Source organism: Candoia aspera, chromosome 1, assembly GCF_035149785.1.
Source record: "Candoia aspera isolate rCanAsp1 chromosome 1, rCanAsp1.hap2, whole genome shotgun sequence".
NCBI classification, from domain to species: Eukaryota; Metazoa; Chordata; class Lepidosauria; order Squamata; family Boidae; genus Candoia; species Candoia aspera.
Genome location: NC_086153.1, coordinates 274,028,919 through 274,048,985, shown reverse-complemented (window position 1 = coordinate 274,048,985; position 20,067 = coordinate 274,028,919). Strand labels below are relative to the sequence as shown.

Here is a 20,067-nt window from a genome sequence, read left to right as displayed (position 1 = left end):
TGAGAGGATTTGGTTTCCCAATATAACATAAAGACCTACCGGACTGACAAAATTTACTGAAGGCCAGATTCTTGCACTGGCATCTTTCAATGAGTTTATCTTTTTTTTTTTTTTTTAAATGATACATACAGTCCACCTTCCTTAAGCTCTCTTAAAACATAAAGGTATGGATGTTACATTATGTCATTGATGGCTTCCAAAACCTTCCCCAAGGATGGTGGAAGTCATGTAAAATCTCATACATGAGCACATGATAATGTAACATTTATATCTTTATGCTCTGAGAGCTTAAGGGAAGATGGACAGTATATATCAGAAGTCTCAAACACCAGCCTGTGGGCTGCATGGGTCTGCTAAGGTTTTTTCTGTGCAGCCTGCATGCAGCCCACAATGGCTCACCAGTACCAATCAAAATTAAGGTGTAAATCCTGCCAAGGAAGCTCGGTAGATCTTTGCTCTCTGCTGCTGTCTTGACTTTTTACCTTGTCCCTCCTCCCTGTCAGAGCTTGGTTGGGAAACTGAGACTGAGTCTTGTGCATGGGCATGACTGCTGCTAATGTCAGATAATGTTGCGAGTTTGTGCATGCTAGTTGGCACCAGGGAGGTACACAGAACAAAATAGCAGCTGGGGAGTGCTACAACAGACAGGTCAGGGGTTGCAGCCATGACGATACAATATTTTACTGTTTTATAATAGGCAATTTATTTTTGCTTTTATTAACCATCAATGAGGTCACTTTAATTTAATTTTTAAATTATTATTAATTATAACTAATAAATTATTTTAATTCAATCATCAATTTATTTTAATTAATAAGTAATAAATATTAATAATTAATATATGTTGCATTTTTGCATGTGCATGTAATGTGGCCACCATATTCATTTGAATTTGAGATCCTTGTTATACAGCATTCTAAATATCCCTTCCTGCAACACCACCAAGCACCAGGACCTGGATAGCTCCTAACTTAATGCACTGTATTCAGTCATCTAAAGTGCAATGGTCCATGAATTCAATTCCTGGTAGAGGATTTGAATCCCATAGAAAGATCCCAAATAAGGATGAAACCAGTCACTTACTACCTTCTGGTGATCAATATGCCACACACTGTATAAAAATAAAGTTCTTTCATTGAAAAGCTGTAATCTTTCCTATCAGATTTTAAATTTCGATTTTTAAAAAATGTCTTTGTAAACTCAATGTGAGATTCTTGTAATAAAATCAGAATGGAAATATTCTTCAGAACTTCATCACTGAAGATTCTCGACTTCTGGAGGAAAAAATGGCAGACTGAAGACAGCTCCGTGAAAAGCAGAACTGACAACCATGGCAGAATGAAGAGCTGGCAAGTAGACCAGCTCTTCAAAACCTCTCCAGACAAGGAGAGGACTTAAGATCACCCAGAAGTGCTCCAGACAGCTACTCCTCACAAGGAGACTGCAAGATAGTGGTTTCTGGTGGGTTTAGAGCTCTGGGAGATGAGGGAATAGCCATCTTGCTCAAACCGCAGTTGGCACCTTTGAAAGGACACTAGTTTGCATACTTCCTTTTCTAATCACTTTTGGATATTGCTTGTTAACTGCTTTTCAGCTATTAGAAAACTTTGGGTCGACAAGTTTTACAGCACTGAGTTTCCTTCAATCCTTAGTGAAGTTTTAAATAAAAGTTTAAAGACTTAAAATTTTGGGAAGGAAAGGGATAAACAGCAAAACGGTGATTAGAACTTTGATTTTGGAAAGTTAGACTAAGGGTCCAGATGGATTTGAAATAAGGTTTTGGAATTAATTATAAGAATCCTTGAGAAAATGCCTTTCTTTTGAATTCTCTTTAAAAAAAAACATGATAGGATCAGACTTTGCAGGTTGGACACTAGAGGGAACCAGAAGGAACTAAAGATTACAATTAAAGGAGAAGAACACTTGAATTTGACTTACTAATACAGAAAGGAGCAAAATATTTTAACATTGGACATATGGAAGGATATTTTTGCACAATGGACCCAGTTTTAAGAGTGTCTGCCTCTGTAGATAGACAGTGTTTAAAAGATGTTATGGAAGAGGAACAAGTTTTACTGTACAACATTGAAACTGATCTGAATGAGGAATTAAAAATGACAGGCTACAAGAATGATATGGAAAAAGAATTTCGTGATAAGGGACAAAATTAAGATTGTTACAAGTAAAAGCAAGGAATATAAAGTTGGCGTATTTGATAAAGGTTAAAATGGATACATTGTTATTTCTGGTAACCCTTAATGGACTGTTGCTGACACCAGGACTGAAATGACATGTTTTGTGGATTTGTTTATAGGTAAGAGATGGGATATGGCAAGAAGAGATCTTTTGTTGTAGTTTGAAGGAGGTGATAGGTTACTAAAATTGTTTATACTTGTTGCGATGAAGGTGGGAAGTCACTTCTTTATATATTTCTTTTCTTTTCCTTTACTATATTCTCACTTTTCTTTCTTTTTTCTTTTTCTATTTTCCTACTTTCTTTTTATTCTTCTTTTTTAGTTTGTATTAGATTTTGCTGCTGTAATTATAATCTTCAATAAAATTACTATAAAAAAGAACATAACTGAAAATTGAAATAATGCAGAATGCAATATTCTGCTGTCAGAGAGGGCATCATAATTAGTTTATAGATCTAGCATCTATAGCATTTAGCACTTATAAATCTATGAATCCATAGATCTATAACTATTATCTAAGTATCTATTAAGTATTACCTTATAACATCCTGAGTTTACTGTTTATCCTACAATACTAATACCTTTTTTGCAATTATTAATTTATTTTATATTTTAATCATACACAGTTAACAAAACAATCTTTAAACTAAAAAAAAATAGAAAACAAAACAAAACAGTCACTCTCTCTCAGCCCAACTCACCTCACAGGGTTGCTGTTGTGGGGAAAATAGGAGGAGGAAGGAGTATTAGGTATGTTTGTCCCCTTGAGGTATTTATAAAAATAATAAAGGTGGGATAAAATTCTCTTTCTGCTATAGATTAACAAAGATTCTTTTTCGATAAATTGTGATATTTAAACAGGAAATGCTTCCACCAAATGTCTTGATTTGCTAAAGAAAAATCAAATGATTTCTTTTTTGATTTTTAGGAAACTAAATTTATTAATGTATTCTTAATCATTTGGTTATTTTATATAAAAGAATGAAATTGAATAGTTGATCATTTACATGACAGGTTATTCAATATATACAATACAATATATACAATATATCCAATACAAGTGTTTAGTCAATTTGTTGACTATATATTTCTTTAGAAAATCATAAATAATTGACTATCTTAGTTTTCATGAGATGCATTTATCCAATTTTCACTCCATTTATAAAAAACTGGCAAACTTGCTATTTGTGTGTGCCTGTAAATGTATTTGGGGCCTAAGGCACAATTAAAATTCCTACTGCTGCCACTTCAACATGAAGAGAGATGGTAAAACCGAGGACAGTAAAACCTGAAAGAAGCAAGGTATACACTAGAAAATCAACACAATTCTCTATGGAAATCCTAGTGCAATTATATTACCAACCACACATAGTCTGTGGCAAAAAAAAAAAAGAAGGCCAACAGGCAGATTTTAGATAAAATCAAACTATAACTTAATTACAAATCTTGCAAGAATTCAACAAATGAATAGCAGGAATCTAAGCACAGTGGTAACTTGACCCACACAGGTTTACTGAACAAGGACTTATGTACAATAATTAGTATATGCAAGTAACCATCTTCTCCAATTATGTGGTTCTTAGGGTCTGAAAACAGCCAAAATAAAGGTTAAAATACAGGTACAAAACATGAAATTTAAAGTACACACATGCAGCTTTTCTTTAATCAGCTGCCAATGTGCTAACATTATACAGAATCTAGTTACAATGCTGTGAAGGGAGAATTACATACAGTCATTTAATAAATAGATTTCACCTGATATTGAAATCTTTATTGTAAATATTATTATATATAAAAATGACTATTGAATATATTAGGTAACAAAATGATACCTAGTTATTCCTAATAAATTATATTTCTAAAGATTGATAATAAATTGAATAACAATAATCTTGATCTATACAGTAGATGATTTTTTTCCTGTGCATGTCTTTGTGTGTATGAAACTGTGATTCAGTCCTATGATTATACTTGTACCTCCACTGAAAATAATTTATCTAAATAGTAATACTGTGAGATAAGTATTCAGCTTATTTTAATGCAATAGTAGTAGCAATGAAATCACAGAAAGATTCATAGCTATTGAATTCAAGGGGGCATTTTCAGTTGAGAGTGAACAGGCCTGCAGCCTCATTATTATATGAGCCTTATTCATTGGTCTCATATAATAAAAAGAGAAACCATAAAAGATGCTGCCTAAAAATAGGCACATGAAGAAGACAGACAAATCAGTATCAGTTTTTTGATGTTTGCTCCATACAACTGAACTCCATACAAAAATCAATGAATAAATACTGGCTAACTAAAATAATATTCTAAATAACCAGAAAAGGCATTTAAAAGACAATGGGATTGATCATTTAGCATCTTGAAAACCCCACTCTGAACATTACCATAGGAAAAGGAAAGCTAGTTCTTTTTGTGATAGCATTTGGTATAACTACCCTGATCAACACATTCAATAAATAGATCTGAATCATCATGACTCAACCCTTTTCTTGCAAAGATGCAAGGATCTTAATACTCTGGCTTCTCTTCAGATCATATAAACCTTTCATACGGACCTTAAAGCAACCTTGGTTGAAGAACCTGTCCTATTTTGAAGTTAATAACCATACTTTGCCAATTCAGGTGCAACAATAAACTACAATTAATTCAATAGTTCTGCATTTCATTCAGACACCAGCCTACAAATGGATGAGCAAATGGCTTTTGAGAATGAGCAAAAATGTTAAAAAATGCTTATGAGTATCTAGGCTTTAAAACCAACAAATCTTTTTTCCAAATGCAGAAAATGTTGGCGTAAAAACATATTCTTCTGCCATCATAGAATGTTCTTATTTAGATCTGGATTTCAGATTTCCTGAAAAAAGTCTTCCTCTTTTTTCCCATAGCACTCCATAGCACCTATTAAAGCACCACATATATTATGATTATGTTTTACTGATCTGCTATATCTGCTTCACCTCACCTGCCAGGGAATATCACAGCATTAAACCTTTTGTAATATTAGAAACCAGGACACTGTGAGTTCTAGTCCTGCTTTAGGCATGAAAGCCAGCTGGGTGACCTTGGGCCAGTCACTCTCTCTCAACCCAACTCACCTCACAGGGTTGTTGTGGGGGAAAACGGAGAAGGAAGGAGTATTAGGTATGTTCACTGCCTTGAGTTATTTATAAAAATAATAAAGGCGGGATAGAAAATAAATAAACAAACAAATAAATAAAATTAGAAAAAGAAAAGAAAAAAATCCCCTATTCATTAGAAAGAAATGCAGGCCAGTTTGAGTCTGATATAATGTCAAATTCCAACCTAAATTTACTAGCCAAAGACTCCAGTAATAAGAATATGCAAAAAATATTTTAGAATGGTTCTTCTTGAAGTCCATGATACACTTAGTAACTGTCTCCAAATCCATAATTTGAAGATGTCAGTTTCCTTCTTTTCACTTTTTTTTCAATGTCTACTTTTCAAACTATATATTACCAATGGAAAAAATACTGCTTTAACTATTCTGATATTTGTTACCACAGAAATAACATTGTCCTTCACAATCTTCTTTAACCTTGATATACATATTTCACATTTTGGCATCAATTATAGAATCCAAGGTCTTGCTGTAGTCAATATAATAAAGGTAAACCTTTTTAAATACTGGCTGAAATTAATTTTTTTGCCATGAAACAAATTTCATTGGATTAATCAAAAAATGTCTGCTCTCTCAAAGGCAGCCCTTTGAAAGAAAACAGCAAACTGATTGAGAATCTCACTAAATAAATAGTAGCTCCATCTTCCTTGGGTTCAACTTAACCTGATTCTTCTCATTCAGACCCCAACAGTCTCTAGGTACCAGGACAAGTCTTTAACTGCATAACTGGAATGGCCTAGAGTGGTAATATACAGTTGGGTATTATCAACATACTGAAGATACCACCCTCTGAACCAATAGATGACCTCTTCCAGCTTCAAATAAATGTTTAAAAATAGAGGGGGTCAAAACCTTTGTTGAAGTTTGCACTTAAGAGGCCACTGGGCTGAACTTTTGTCACCTACGACCACCAAATGGAACCATCCATTGAAGAAGGGTCAAAACCACTGGAACATAGTGCCCTAACCCTGCAGATGGTCCAAAAAGATACGATAGATGGTATCAAAGTCAGCTGAGAGGTCTAAAAGGACCAGAAGGGTCTATTCCCCCACTAGGTCTAAATCTTGACTAAAAAGCATTCAATAACCAATTTCTTGTAGGGCACTCAGAAGCTGCCTCCCCACCACACTCCCAATAACCTTTCCTAAAAAGGGAAAGTTGGAGACAAGGTAATACTTGTCTCATACAGATGGATCCAGGAGAGCTTCTTAAGCAGGGTATAGCACAGCCTCTTTCAAGACTACAGGAAATACTCCCTCCCACAATGATGCATGGATTATTTTGGGAATCCAGTGGACCATGCCCCCTTCTGTCCTCCAGAACAGCCAGAAAGGGTATAGGTCTAGTCCATGAGTGGCAAGGGATATACTAATGAGAATCCTACCTACAGCACTGGAATCCAAAGGCCAAAAGGCATCCCCATTAGCATGGTCAGACATCATTCCAGCCTCCATTGTAAACTCACCCATGTCAAATCAAGACTCTGAGAGATTTTACAAGTAAAATGTTATGCATAAAAATCACAGCTGCCAGGTGGGAGATCTATTGGCATTTCCCTACCTAAAAGGGAATTCACCACCCAAAACAAGGCAGCTGGCCAACAGCCCACCAATGCAATAGGGCTCAGGAAAGAATATTATATGAGTTACATGTACAGTATTGATGCAGTGAGCAGTCACTGAAATTATATCCCCCACTCTAAATTGGATTTTTAAAATAATCTCAGTTGCTGACACTTTAACTTTCAAATTCACCTTGAAACAATATTCTTTCCCCACTCGTTGGATCGTCATTTTCCCCACTCGCTGGATAGTCAGCTTGTTGTGGTGAGTGGGCTTGAGTGTTCTCAATGAACCCTGTGAGTGAAGCCATTGGGATTCATGTACTCCTGGTAGGGTCACCCATGGCGGTAAGGTCCAGGGGGAGGAACCAGACAAAGAATGATCCAAGAAAGTCCTCAATGGCAGAACAGGTGGAAGATAGCATGGTTTATTGTTACAACAGCTGTGAAGGCAGATGAAGGCTGCAGCAGATAAAAGGTCACCAATCGTCATGGTATCCATGCCATTGGATTAGCCCCTTTTTCTGTGAAGATTGTGTGCTGATCATTGTGCACCAATCTCCACACATAAAACAAATTCACGCACAGGAGTCTTCCAACCACACATAAAACAAACACATAGGCGTCTTCCAACTACACTAAACCCAACCCAAACTAATTAAAAGCCCCATGGCAATTGGCAAATGGCAATGGGGGCAGGACTGTGAAATCCGGAAGCCTCTAGTCATGGACCAGCACATAGGCAGTGGATTATGGATTCAGTTGTCCCGACTGAAGGTCTGAGGCAGGAGGAGGAGTTCGGCAGCTGTATCCACAACTGAGCAGTCCTATTTAGGATCCACTCTGCTCACCCCATATGGGGAAGGGGCTAGAAAAAGATGCTCTAAACATAGTCTGCCTCATTTTTCTTCCTGAATGGATTACTGAGTCCAATGGGGTCACCATATAGCAGTCGAAAAAGACATATGAAGTTTGGAATGTGGAATATACAGACTGTCATAAGTACTGATGGCAAGCAGGAGGGGGCCTCTATCCAGGGGGGAAAACGCATGCGTAGTACTGAGGAATTAAGCAGCCATTCAAAGAGACACAGATCAGACTCGCCTTGACTTTTGGGGTTTATCTGTCTGGGTTTTCCCACGCTTCTTCAGTTTGTTAGGATTTTCTGTCTAATGTAGCAGTAATAAACACTAGAGACCTACTCCTCGTCTCAGCGTGATTCCTGACTGTTAGGACACAGACACTGCAGGACAATACAGATAGTGAACGCCCTGAATGCAGGACTGCCATTACTGCAAGAGAGCTGAGACATTTTAATATAGATATAGCAGCACTTCAAGAAACCAGAAGAGGAGAGGGATAGCTGAAGGAAGAAAAAGGAGGCTATACCTTCTTTTGGAAAGGACTGCCTGAACAAGGATGACAAATATATGGTGTAGCCTTTGCTATTAAAAATGATCTCATGAAGCTCTTGTCAGAAGTTCCCATTGGCATTAATGAATGTTTATCAACTCCTCAAATAAAACTCACCAAAAACCAACAGGCAACTATTCTAAGTGCTTATGCACCAACACTAGATGCAGATGAAGATCTCAAGGAAAAATTCTATACCCAGCTGGACACCATCTTATCAGAGATACGAAAGGAGGATAAAATTATCCATCTGGGTGATTTCAATGCAAGAGCTGGGCGTGACTTTGATTTGTGGATGGGGATTATTGGGAAAGAAGGAGTTGACAATAGCAATACGAATGGAATCTTACTTTTGACCAAATGTGCAGAGCATAACCTTGTCATTACTAACACACTTTCTTGCTAGAAAAATAAATTTAGAACATCATGGAAGCACCCACAGTTGAAGCACTGGCATCTTCTAGATTACGTAATTGTCCGCGCTAGAGATCGCCATGATGTACTTCTCACCAGAGCCATGACGAGCACCGATGACTGTTGGACAGACCATTGGTTAATTCAATCTATGATGGCCAAAAAGATTGTCCCTCATCGTAGGCTCCAAGGAAGAAAATCAAGGCGTAAAATGAACATATCAGCCCTTCAAGATTCTACTAAACAAGCTTGCTTTCAATCAGCCCTTAAGGAACACCTGCCTTCGGAACTTCCTGAAAATGTTGAGGAATACTGGATTAAATTGAAGACCTCTATTATTTCAGCTTGTGAACAAACTATAGGATATCAAACCAAGAGACATCAGGACTGGTTTGACGAGAATGATAGTGAAATTGAATACATTATTGACAAGGAAAGAAAAGTCCTCCAGATAAGGCAAAAAGATATTAACTGTGCTGTTAAGAAAAAAAATCTATGCCAGTGCAAAGGCAGAAGTCCAAAGAAGAACTGGAGAACTTAAGAACGCATGGTGGATAAAAAAAGCCCAAGAAATCCAACAATTTGCAGATGTTCATGATGCATGGGGTTTTTTTTAATGCCACAAAGGTCATCTATGGACCAACAAATTATGGTACAAATCCCTTGCATTCAACAGATGATGCCAAACCTCTAAACAACAAAGAGTCTATTGCACTGTGCTGGAAAGACCATTACTACAATCTCCTAAAGCGTCACTCTACTGTGGCTGATGAAGTCTTCTTGAAAATCCTGCAAAAACAATTAAGAGACAAGCTTGCAGTACACCCTAGTTTGGAGGAAGTTAGAAAAGCCACTAATCAAATGAAAAATACCAGAGCTAGTGGACCTGATGGGATTCATGCTGAGGTTTTTAAAGAAGGCGGGCTTGAACTTACACAACAACTTCACAAGCTCATTGATAAAATCTGGATGAGGGAGGAGATTCCAGCAGATTCTAAGGATGCCATAATTATCACTCTTTTTAAAAAGGGTGATAGGACCGACTGCAGAAACTATCGAGGCATTTCCCTTCTAGCTATGGCAGGTAAAATCCTCGCAAGGATTCTTGCAAATCGTCTCCTATCTATATCCAAAGACATCCTCCCTGAAACTCAAAATGGCTTCCGCCCTTCCAGGGGGAAGAATGGATATGATTTTCACTGTGTGACAGCTCCAAGAGAAGTGCAAGGAGCAAAACTACCCTCTGTGCATGGTGTTTATTGATCTGCCTAAGGCTTTTGATACTATAAATCGTACCACTCTCTGGACCATCCTTTCGAAAATCGGATGTCCTGATAAATTTGTGAAAATCTTGCAGCTACTCCATGATGATATGATGGCAACAATCCTGAATAATGATGGCTCTCAAAGAGATCCATTTAAAGTGGGATCCAGCATTAAACAGGGATGTGTTATTGCTCCAACCTTATTTGCTATCTTCATCGCTATGATTCTACACCTTGTTGAAGGGAAACGTCCTACCGGTGTAGAAATTATATATCGAACAGATGGAAAGCTTTTTAATCTTAGTAGGCTGAAGGCAAAAAATAAGGTAACTACAAACTCTGTTATAGAACTCCAATATGCTGATGATAATGTAGTCTGCACACACTCAGAAGATGGTCTTCAAACTATCCTAAACGTCTTTGCAGAAGCATACAATAAGCTCGGCCTCTCGCTTAACATTAAAAAAAATAAAGTGCTTTACCAGCAAGTTTGAACCAATCCCTCCACAGCACCATCAATTCAGCTTGAAGGTGTGCCACTGGAAAATGTCGACCATCTATCTATAAAAGCCAGTATCGACACTGAAATTCAGCATCGTCTAAGCTCTGCGAGTGTAGCTTTCTCCCGAATGAAGCATAGAGTGTTTGAGAATTGGGACATTCGCAGGGAGACCAAAATGCTTGTTTACAAAGCCATTGTACTAACAACACTATCGTACGCCTGCGAAACTTGGACTTTCTACAAACGCCACCTCCAACTTCTTGAAAGATTCCATCAATGCTGCTTCAGTAAAATTCTGCAAATTACTTGGGAAGATAGGCGGACTAATGTTAGTGTATTGGAAGACATGAAGACCACCTGCATTGAGACAATGACCATCCAACATCAACTTTGCTGGACCGGCCATGTTGTTTGGATGCCTGATCATTGTCTTCCAAAGCAGCTACTTTACTCCCAAGTTAAGAATGGAAAACAGAATATTGGTGGACAGCAAAAGAGACTCAAAGATGTTCTCAAAGCTAATTTTAAAAAAGTTTAGTATCAGCACTGAGAACTGGGAAGTCCTAACTCATGAGCATTTAAATTGGAGATCAGCCCTTATTAAAGGCGCTATGGACTTTGAAGAAGCATGAGTACAGGGCAAAAGGGAGAAGAGAGCTAAGAGGAAGGCATGTCAAGCAAATCCTCACCGTGACCGTCTTCCACCTGGAAATTTATGCCCTCACCTCATTGTGGGAGGTTGTGTGGATCCAGAATTGGCCTTTACAGCCACTTATGGATCCACTGTTAAGACCTTAATCCTGGAAGACAGTCTTATGAAGCTACGAGTGATCACCAACAACAACGACGATGACTTCCCATCCTTTAAATGGCAGGATGATAATGCAAAGGCTGGATAAAAATATTAAAGCTTTGTATCTGGTCATCTGTGGTCCAGGAAAATGCAAGAAATGAGAGCAACTAAAATTGAAAGGCTCTAGAAGCAAAACAGTGCTGGTAATATAATTATCATTAGACCAAGTTAACTTAATGCAATACAGATACCAAATGGTTAAGCACAAGAACTTCAAGCATGTTTGTTAAAGAATTAACACATCAAACCATAAAGTATTATGAAGTATTAAGGTTGCAAATTCTGAATTAAGTCAAATAAATATAATGTAATAATCCAGTAATACACCAATTCTACATATCAAACTCAGTTTCAAACATACAAATTAATTTTTCTAGATGTAATTAAAAATCCTTGCAAATGTGGCCTTGTGTGATTCTCAGAAGTTTAGAATATCTGGTCCTTATAAATGGACAAAGAGCTCCTTGTGATGCAGGCAAAACTGAGTAACAAAGCCAAAGATAAGGGGATCTTCCACTGGGCCATTTTTAATTTGTCTTTCAAAGAGATCTGTTTAAAAGTCTCAGCTAAAATGGTGTAAGACTTCAGAAGAAATTAAGACACTGAATCCTTAATTTTGCAGTTCTTAAACTGGGGGGAGGGGGGATGAGGATGCATATAAGAAATAAGAACTAAAATTCTGCTTTAATTGTAAGAGAACAAAATGTTTCAAGTAACTCAATATTCTTGTTTTAGTCTTACTTGGAAGAAATTAATTAGAGCACTGCCAACCTCCCCCCCACAAATTAAAATCTTATAATAGAGAAACTTCCTTGAAAGTGATGCTAAAAGATTTCAGATGTATAATATAGATTTATGCATTCGAGCAACAGATTTAAAACACAGTTGAAATGTCATACACAAGTCAAAGGGCAAAATGAAGTATTTTTCTAATAGAAAAATACGTTGAATATCAAGAATAACAAGATCAAAAAAAGCTCTTCAAGCTGTGAAGGAAGCTGCAAACAGAAAAAAAAGTGCAAGAAATGATACATCAAAATTCATGAATGTGTCTATCGCTTAATGTCTCAGATGGAAGATCATTCCAGTAACTAGGAACATTTGTTAAAAATTTTCCTGCCACTTTAGAATATATATACATTTTCAAGTTATAGAATATAAAAAATTCTAGGAGTCAGACTGGCTGATTTCTAACATAATGAAACTAGTCAGGAAAGCTTCAAGTTAAAAGCAAGGATTTTGATATTTGTGACTTAATTTAGAAAAAATGCTGCAGCAAACAGAAGATTTCTAGGAAACTGGAATAGGGTTAGAATTCTTCAAGAGCGTTTCTCAGTTCTACCATACAGAATTTGTGTCCATTCCAAATTATTAGTATCAGAAAAAAGCAAAAATTATAATTGCACAGAGAGTTAAGGAGCTGAGGGTAGGAATTGGGGACGACTATGCAACAATTTACAATTGCCTTTCAAATTTCTTATAATTTAACCAGGTGTACAATAATTATCTTGTCATATTGAAGTCATAGCTACAAGCAATTTAAATACCACTTTATTCAGTATGAAGCCATCAATACATGGTTCAGGAAACAAGATTTTGTATTATTTGAATGACAATGTGAGAGTGGAAATATACGTCAAGTCAGAGATTATACTGTATTTTTTAGAGAAGATTAAGAAAAAAATTCCCAGGCAATTTCAATTGTGTGAAATCTTAACATTGAGACTAAGGAGAAAGACCTACTTTGAAGTTGGGGTTCTTTTTCAGAAGGTCCTTGCATCTTCTTGGAATACTGCATGGAAAGTTGCCAGAAGATATTTTAAAGAATATGTTACTGTCTTTTGAATAGCTAACGCCTTCTAGATTTTTTCTTAAATAAAATATAAAGCTCAGAGTATTCAGAAAAAAGTTTCCTCTACAACTCTGTTGAAAAGAAGTACATCAAATGAAATAATATCTCTAAGAAAAAATAGATGATATATGCTGGATTACATCAGCTATTCCATTGGCAGCCATTTCTAGCTTTTCTCTAAAAGTGCCTTAGCATTTCTGGGCTATTTTTCTACAGCTTATTTTTGTCTTTTTGTAGACTATTTATACTGTTTGCTAATTAGAACAATAATAGGATTTGATAATCTCTCTCACTCATGTTAGGCCAAGAATACAACTGGTTAGGATAAACTGGACATGAAGACACCTTATGTAAATACTAAAGCAAACGTAGTCAAGAAAGATTCCTTTTTAACAAGTCAAATAATTATATTATATAGCCCAGTGGAAAGCATCCCCACTTTGTACTGTTTCTAAACATCAAATCTTGCTGCAAATCCTTACATATATCATGACGTAACTTAGTCCTATCATGTAACTTAGTAAAGAAAAATCTAAGCAGTATAGGAGAACTTTTAAGGGGTGAGACCCAATATTCCGATAAAAAATACAGGAAAGAAACATTTTAAAAATCCAAGTATATGGTACTGAATAAGGGCATACTGGAGCCAGTCAAAACATTTTTCTCTTCTTCACATTTTTAATTTTTTGATGGAAGAGTAAGCAGTACATAAACAAGAAAGAGCAAACAATCAGCAGATGGTTAGGATTGCATAAAAATGGCAGTACTAATGTGCAATCAAATTCTAAGGGTAGCATGAGATCAACATAAGCTAGTGGTCAAACAGACAAGGCAGGAAAGAAAGGCAGACACAGCAAACTGACAGAGCAGGATCAATTAGCAGATGCACAAATCTTCAGGACAGCAATTTGATGAAGTCAGCAGATGCATAGTAGCATTGGAAACAGTGAAAAGAAGGAAAAGGTTCAACAGGAGGTAACTGGGAGTATCCATCAATAGTCACATACAAATGGCAGCCAGAGGTCATGGGCAGTATGTTAAGTAAATGCTACAATCAAAAGTAAAGAGGACCATTTCCAGGCAATCAAGCAGCAAACAGTGCATTGCAATGCCAGGTAGCCAGCAAGTAGGCAAAGCAGAAAGAAAGCAATGACAGCCATATCACTTTTTAAAGCAAAGATTTGACAGGGCCATGCCCATGTATGATTAGAAAAAGCAGCTGCCAAGGAAGAAAAAAAAGCTCTTGAACAGATGTTGGGGCAGTTGATGACACTATTATTTTGGTAACTAAGACTACTGTAAGTAAAAGAACCCCAGAATCTGGATGCTCTTGTTCTAATAAATAACAATAGGGCAACATAGTTACATGAAAATTTACAAGAATACAGCACACAAATGGAGATGAGGCTGAGCCCTAATGCCTGATGGAGATCTGGGGACCCTCCAATAAACAAAATTAAGAACATGAGACTCCACAAGGAAATTTTAAAAATGAGTACGCATCTAAAATTGTTTTTAATAAATGATGCCAAAATAAAACAAACAAAAATACTAGCAATGAACTGGATTAGAAATCATTGGCTGGGATTGAAGATATTGCTTACCCCTCTCTGGAGCCCACAAAATGGGAATGTTGGGAATTTCTGCAGCAGAAAAACAGAAGAGAAAAAGGGATTTCTGACTCCCAGATTCAAGGAAAAGCAGATCACTTTAGGGATGATGATGCGCTTACAGCATAATAAGAACCGGTCAGAACCTTTGCTCATTCCCAGATGCAAACATTTTCTGAGATTTGAGAAAGGTTTGAAAAACACAGAGCATTTAGTATTGTAATATTCCACCTCTATTCACAAAACAACACCACTTACCTGTAATTAATTTTCTTGGAAGAGTTTGCCCCCATAGAACCTACACATAGAATGAGGGCAATATCTTTCAATGCAATATGCCACAAATACAAAAGAAACAAACCCTTACAAATGAACATTCTGTAGACTGCACCAAATAGTAGAAATATTTTGTAAGCGAATCAGTACATTTGATTAAATTCAAATTCACATTTTTGCGTTATAAAAATATTTTTAGTGTTTTGCAGTAGCAAATGAGACTTGCTTGCTGTAGCTAGACAATATGCATAACAGGCAACTTTTTTTCATTAAAGAAGATAGAAGATATTAACAAATTAAGCGTGAACCTAAGAAATGGATTCAGGACATTTAAATTTAATATCACCTAAGTATGATATTCTTCCTCATTTTAATTTAGAAAGGCAATATGACTGATGATGAATCAGTTAACCTTTTTCAGTGAGGTCTCAGTGAGGTTACACTTTAAATGATAAATTAATTTGGTGTGTCTTTTCAGAAGAGTGCCAAATTGATTAAAGAAGAAAAATATATTATGCTTGTGTATAGTATTTTGCAAATAATAATAATAATAATAATAATAATAATTTATTAAACTTGTATGTTGCCTGACTTTCAAAGACTCTGGGCAGTTCACAACAATCAAAAAAGAAATTACAATAAAACCAATAAAACATTAAAGATAAAGATAAAAGATGGTAAGAGTGATGAAGTGAGGGGTCTCCCTCACCAAAGGCCTGGGTGAAGAACATATATACTGTATCTGTGTGTGTGTGTGTGTGTGTGTGTGTGTAAAACTAATAACTAATAGTATAAATGATCTCTTTTTTCAGGGTATAAGTTTTATAATATAACAAGATGCCACCAAAGACGTAGTTCATTTTATATAGAGATTTTTATATAAAAAGGATATTCTTGTTTAAGTATACATATTACTTGGACTGAAGTATAAAACAATGTAAAAATGTACAATGTGGCATTATCACTTTTGTATAATGATATCATATAGTTCATTTTAAAAAAAGCACATTAAGGAAATTTAGTTAATAAAGTTATATGCACTGTGTTCTATTAAACAAAGAATTAAAGTGTGTATCTTGGGTAAACAGACATGTGAGACAGCAGATTACTAAGAAATGTATTATATTACATATTAAAATCTGAAAAGAAAAAAGCCTGTGGTGTGCTATATGGCAGGAGATGGCCACAATCATATAGAATTTCCTTCCCACAAGGAGTAGTGCAGCTATGTAATTTGAGATCACTTTCATGCTTTACAGCATGATACCACATCCCTAGTAAATTAAAACTGCAATAACAAAAGTGGTTTGCTTTTGTTGCCACACATTTGCCATGCCTTCTTGGAGTGAGGGTCACAATAAGTAAGTAAGTAAGTAAGTAACCAAAATGTGTCTAAAGAACACTTAAAATTTTTAATCATATACTTCAATCATATACATTATTGAAAATAAAATATTTAAATCCAAATAAATGCCAAGACTGTTCCACATATATTCTACAACAACCAGAGGATTCCAGAACAGCATGGACAGTCAAGAAAACAAACAAATGGATCATTGAACAAATCAACTCAGAATTCTCACTCAAGGCACAAATGACTAGGCTCAAATTATCCTACTTTGGACACATTATGCAAAGACCAGCTCTCTGGAGAAGGCTCTAATATTGGGAAAGGTAAAAGGAGAAAGAAGAGGATGACCAGCAACAAAGTTGATGGACTAAGTTACAGTAGCGATGAGTGTGCTGTTGGGAGACCTGAAGGTTAGGGAGAGATCATCATGGAGAAAATCTATCTATGTGGTCTCTAAGAGTCAACTCCAACTTGATGGTGCGTAATTCATCAATCAATTTTTAGATGCAAAGAATTTGTCTGCTTAATTTAGGACATCCATATCCCATTAACTAATTCATAATACTTGATTGATATCTAGGGAATTGCCTAACATGCTCCAAAACCTACAGTGGCACTGAGGTAAATGATATCAAAATAGTAATAGCCACGTTAATGTCAAAGGCATGTCTGTATTCATGAAAAATGGTGTACTAGCCAGGTTAGCAGAAACTGGAATCGTTTGGTGATCTCATCTGGAAAGCAAATTCAGCAGTCAGTAACAACATGGACAGTAAAGACATAAGGCAGAGTTACTCATGAGGGTTGAAAACACTGCCCACAGCATCTGCCTCCACAAGGGCCTGCTCTCACAATGCCACTTGTACCTGGGATGAGCATCTTTAGTATGTGCTGGTAAAAGGCTGATAATGAGAACACACATCTATTATTAGTTCCACTCCAATGCAGAGGTGGCAATGGCTAAGTCAGTCAATGATGGTGATTTGTTTCCCAATTGTTTTTGAGAAACTGCTTGCTGCACCATAGATGTCCACTGAAGCAAGTGAAGCTATCCGTTGGTCTACCTACTATTAACTGAAATGAAGTAAAATCTCCTGAAATTAAATAAACAAATATCTTGAGGGCGATTCCACAGACATTTCCAGGAATATTCTTGGCAAAAAGCAGAAAGGAACAAGAAAAAAGAAAAGAGGGAAATGAAGGAATAATTCAGTGTCTCAGAGGAAAATAAATAAAAGCAGAAGTTCCTCCTGAAGCTACTGCAGTGATAGTCATAATGAAACTGAATACAAAGGTGAGAACCATGTCCCTTTCACCATGGGTAACAGCCTTTTGCAAAATCTCTTCCACATATAACAAGTTCTGAATGTGCCTCTATGGAATTGCACAGAGATGACAAAAAAGATCAAGTTTGTTCATTTGAGGCTAAAATAGCTGACTTGTAAAAGTGATGGAGCAGAAACATTAGATACTTCAGGGATGTAGTAAAAATAGTCAGCTTCCTTATGGAATATCAGAGAAATATTGAAGCACTTCACAGAAAGAACCTGTTCCTTCAATGGTCAGACAACTCACTTCCGCACAGAAAATATACCTCTAGGGATTGATATCGTAGCTGCTCCTAATATCAGTAAATGTAAATGTTAGCTGTGTTGTGACTAGCCTGCTGTTGCAGACGTAACACTTATTTAAACTGAAAATGAGAAATTGGGGGGGGGGGGAGAGAGATTAGAGCTGTATTAGACATCTCAGTGAAAATGTGTGCCTTCTTGACAAAAAGGAAGTATCAAGGATTAAAGCAAACATTAGAAATAACATTATCTGGATAACACCCTTCTCCTTGAAGAAAGACATCATCATGATTGGAAAGTCTGGTGGTACACAGTTGTGATGAACGAATTAATATGGGGTTTCCTTGTTCAGAAGAAAAATATGGGTTTTAGAGCTGTGTATGATACAGAAAAAAACTATTTTGTTTAGAATCTGGAACAAATCACTGGATTCTAGAAGTTCTGCTGAACATTTTTGGGTCAGCCATGGTTCAGCAGAAACAAAATTCTTACTGTCATTGTATTTATTTATTTAATTTTTGTTTATTTACTTTATTTATATACCACCACACTCCATATGGAATCATAGCGGTACACAATAAAAAAAAATGTTCATAACTTAAAAACAGAATACAGAAATAATAATCCTTAACATATTCAAAACTTTTCATAAATTATTATAACCAGAGATAATAGTGATAAGAGGTGTACCAATGAGAGTTTTTAAATAAATGCTCTTCTGAATACTTAAGTTTTATGGCTTTTCTAAAGGTCAGAACTGAAGGAGCTGTCTGGATTTCTGGTGGATTCTTTGGGGCTTCAAATGAAACAGAGTTCAATGGGATGGCAAAGCTGATGCGCATTGCCCTTCCCCTCCCCTCCCCTCAGCAGCTGAGAGAGTGGCATATCTCACTGGTCCAGCCTACCCAGAATCTTTGAAGTGGAATACAGATATTCCAGTGTGGCATATCCCAATGGCCTGTCAGACCCCAATCTTTCCAACCCCTTCTCCCATCTGCCAACAATATCCCAGCTTGGCATATCCCACTAGTTCACCTGCCTCTCCCATATTCCCAGCAGTTTCCTTTCCCGCCCTCCTGCAAAGGCACATAAGAGTGTAGGCCATATTTAAGAATGCACTAACAATTCCTTTCAGGCAACAAGAAAACTCAACCAGATTGACTAACATCCCACATAACCAGAAAGCATATTCTAAAACAGTCATCCATAACCTGATGCCTTCAAGGTATGTTGGACTACAGGCTCCCTTATCCCCAGCCAGCATGCCCATATTTAATACCTAGAGGTTGGGAAATACTGCTGTAGAAGAGTTCCTTGCAATTTTCTGCAATGCAAAGGAGTTCTAGTCAGTCAATAAAATAATGGAAATCATGCCCTAAATTACTGATAATCAATAAATAATTTCTGTTGTCACCTTAAGAAGAGAAAAAGAAATCTGAAAGTTCCCACAGATTGTGATTGTATACATAAAACTAAACTGGGAAGAAAAAAAATTCTTCCTGATAATCCAGTTTTTTTAATGTTAAGGTCTCACATATCAAATAACCAGGCCCTATGCCATGGAGGGGTTTATAGGTGACCATGAATTGTACCCAGAAGCCAAATAGTAATTAGTGCAGCTTACAGAGTGGTGGAGTCACACTGGCACAACAAGGCATGCCCAACACTGCTCATGCCACTGTATTCTGGATCAGCTGCAGCTTCAGGGGCAGCCCTGTGTAGAATTGCTGCTGTTGTTCAGTCATTAAGTCGTGTCCGACTCTTTGTGACCCCACGGACCATAGCATGCTAGGCCTTCCTGACCTCCACTGTCTCCCAGAGTTTACTTAAATTCATGTTCATTGCATCAGTGATTCTATCTAACCATCTTATCCTCTGCCATCCCTTCTCCTTTTGCCTTCAGTCTTTCCCAGCATCAGGGTATTTTCCAGTGGCTCCTCTCTTCACATTAGGTGGCCAAAGTATTTGAGCTTCAGCTTCAGTATCTGTCCTTCCAATGAACAGTCAGGGTTGATTTCCTGTAGGATTGACTGATTTGACCTCCTTGCAGTCCAAG

General features: G+C 36.7%; 1 protein-coding gene across 13 annotated transcripts in view; it reads right to left on the bottom strand.

The window, feature by feature from the left end:
* The window catches only part of GPHN (gephyrin), a 276,493-nt gene that overhangs the window by 129,218 nt on the left and 127,208 nt on the right, over positions 1–20,067 (bottom strand). For 4 of the 13 annotated variants that reach the window (XM_063289771.1, XM_063289767.1, XM_063289773.1 and 1 more), the window contains exon 5: positions 14,808–14,846. The exons of 7 other annotated variants lie outside the window; for them this stretch is intronic. In XM_063289771.1, the coding sequence (XP_063145841.1) occupies positions 14,808–14,846 (39 nt within the window). Of the gene's footprint in view, positions 1–13,094; positions 13,144–14,807; positions 14,847–20,067 lie in introns of all 13 variants that reach the window. 2 more of the 13 variants (XM_063289776.1, XM_063289775.1) reach the window with 1 other exon arrangement.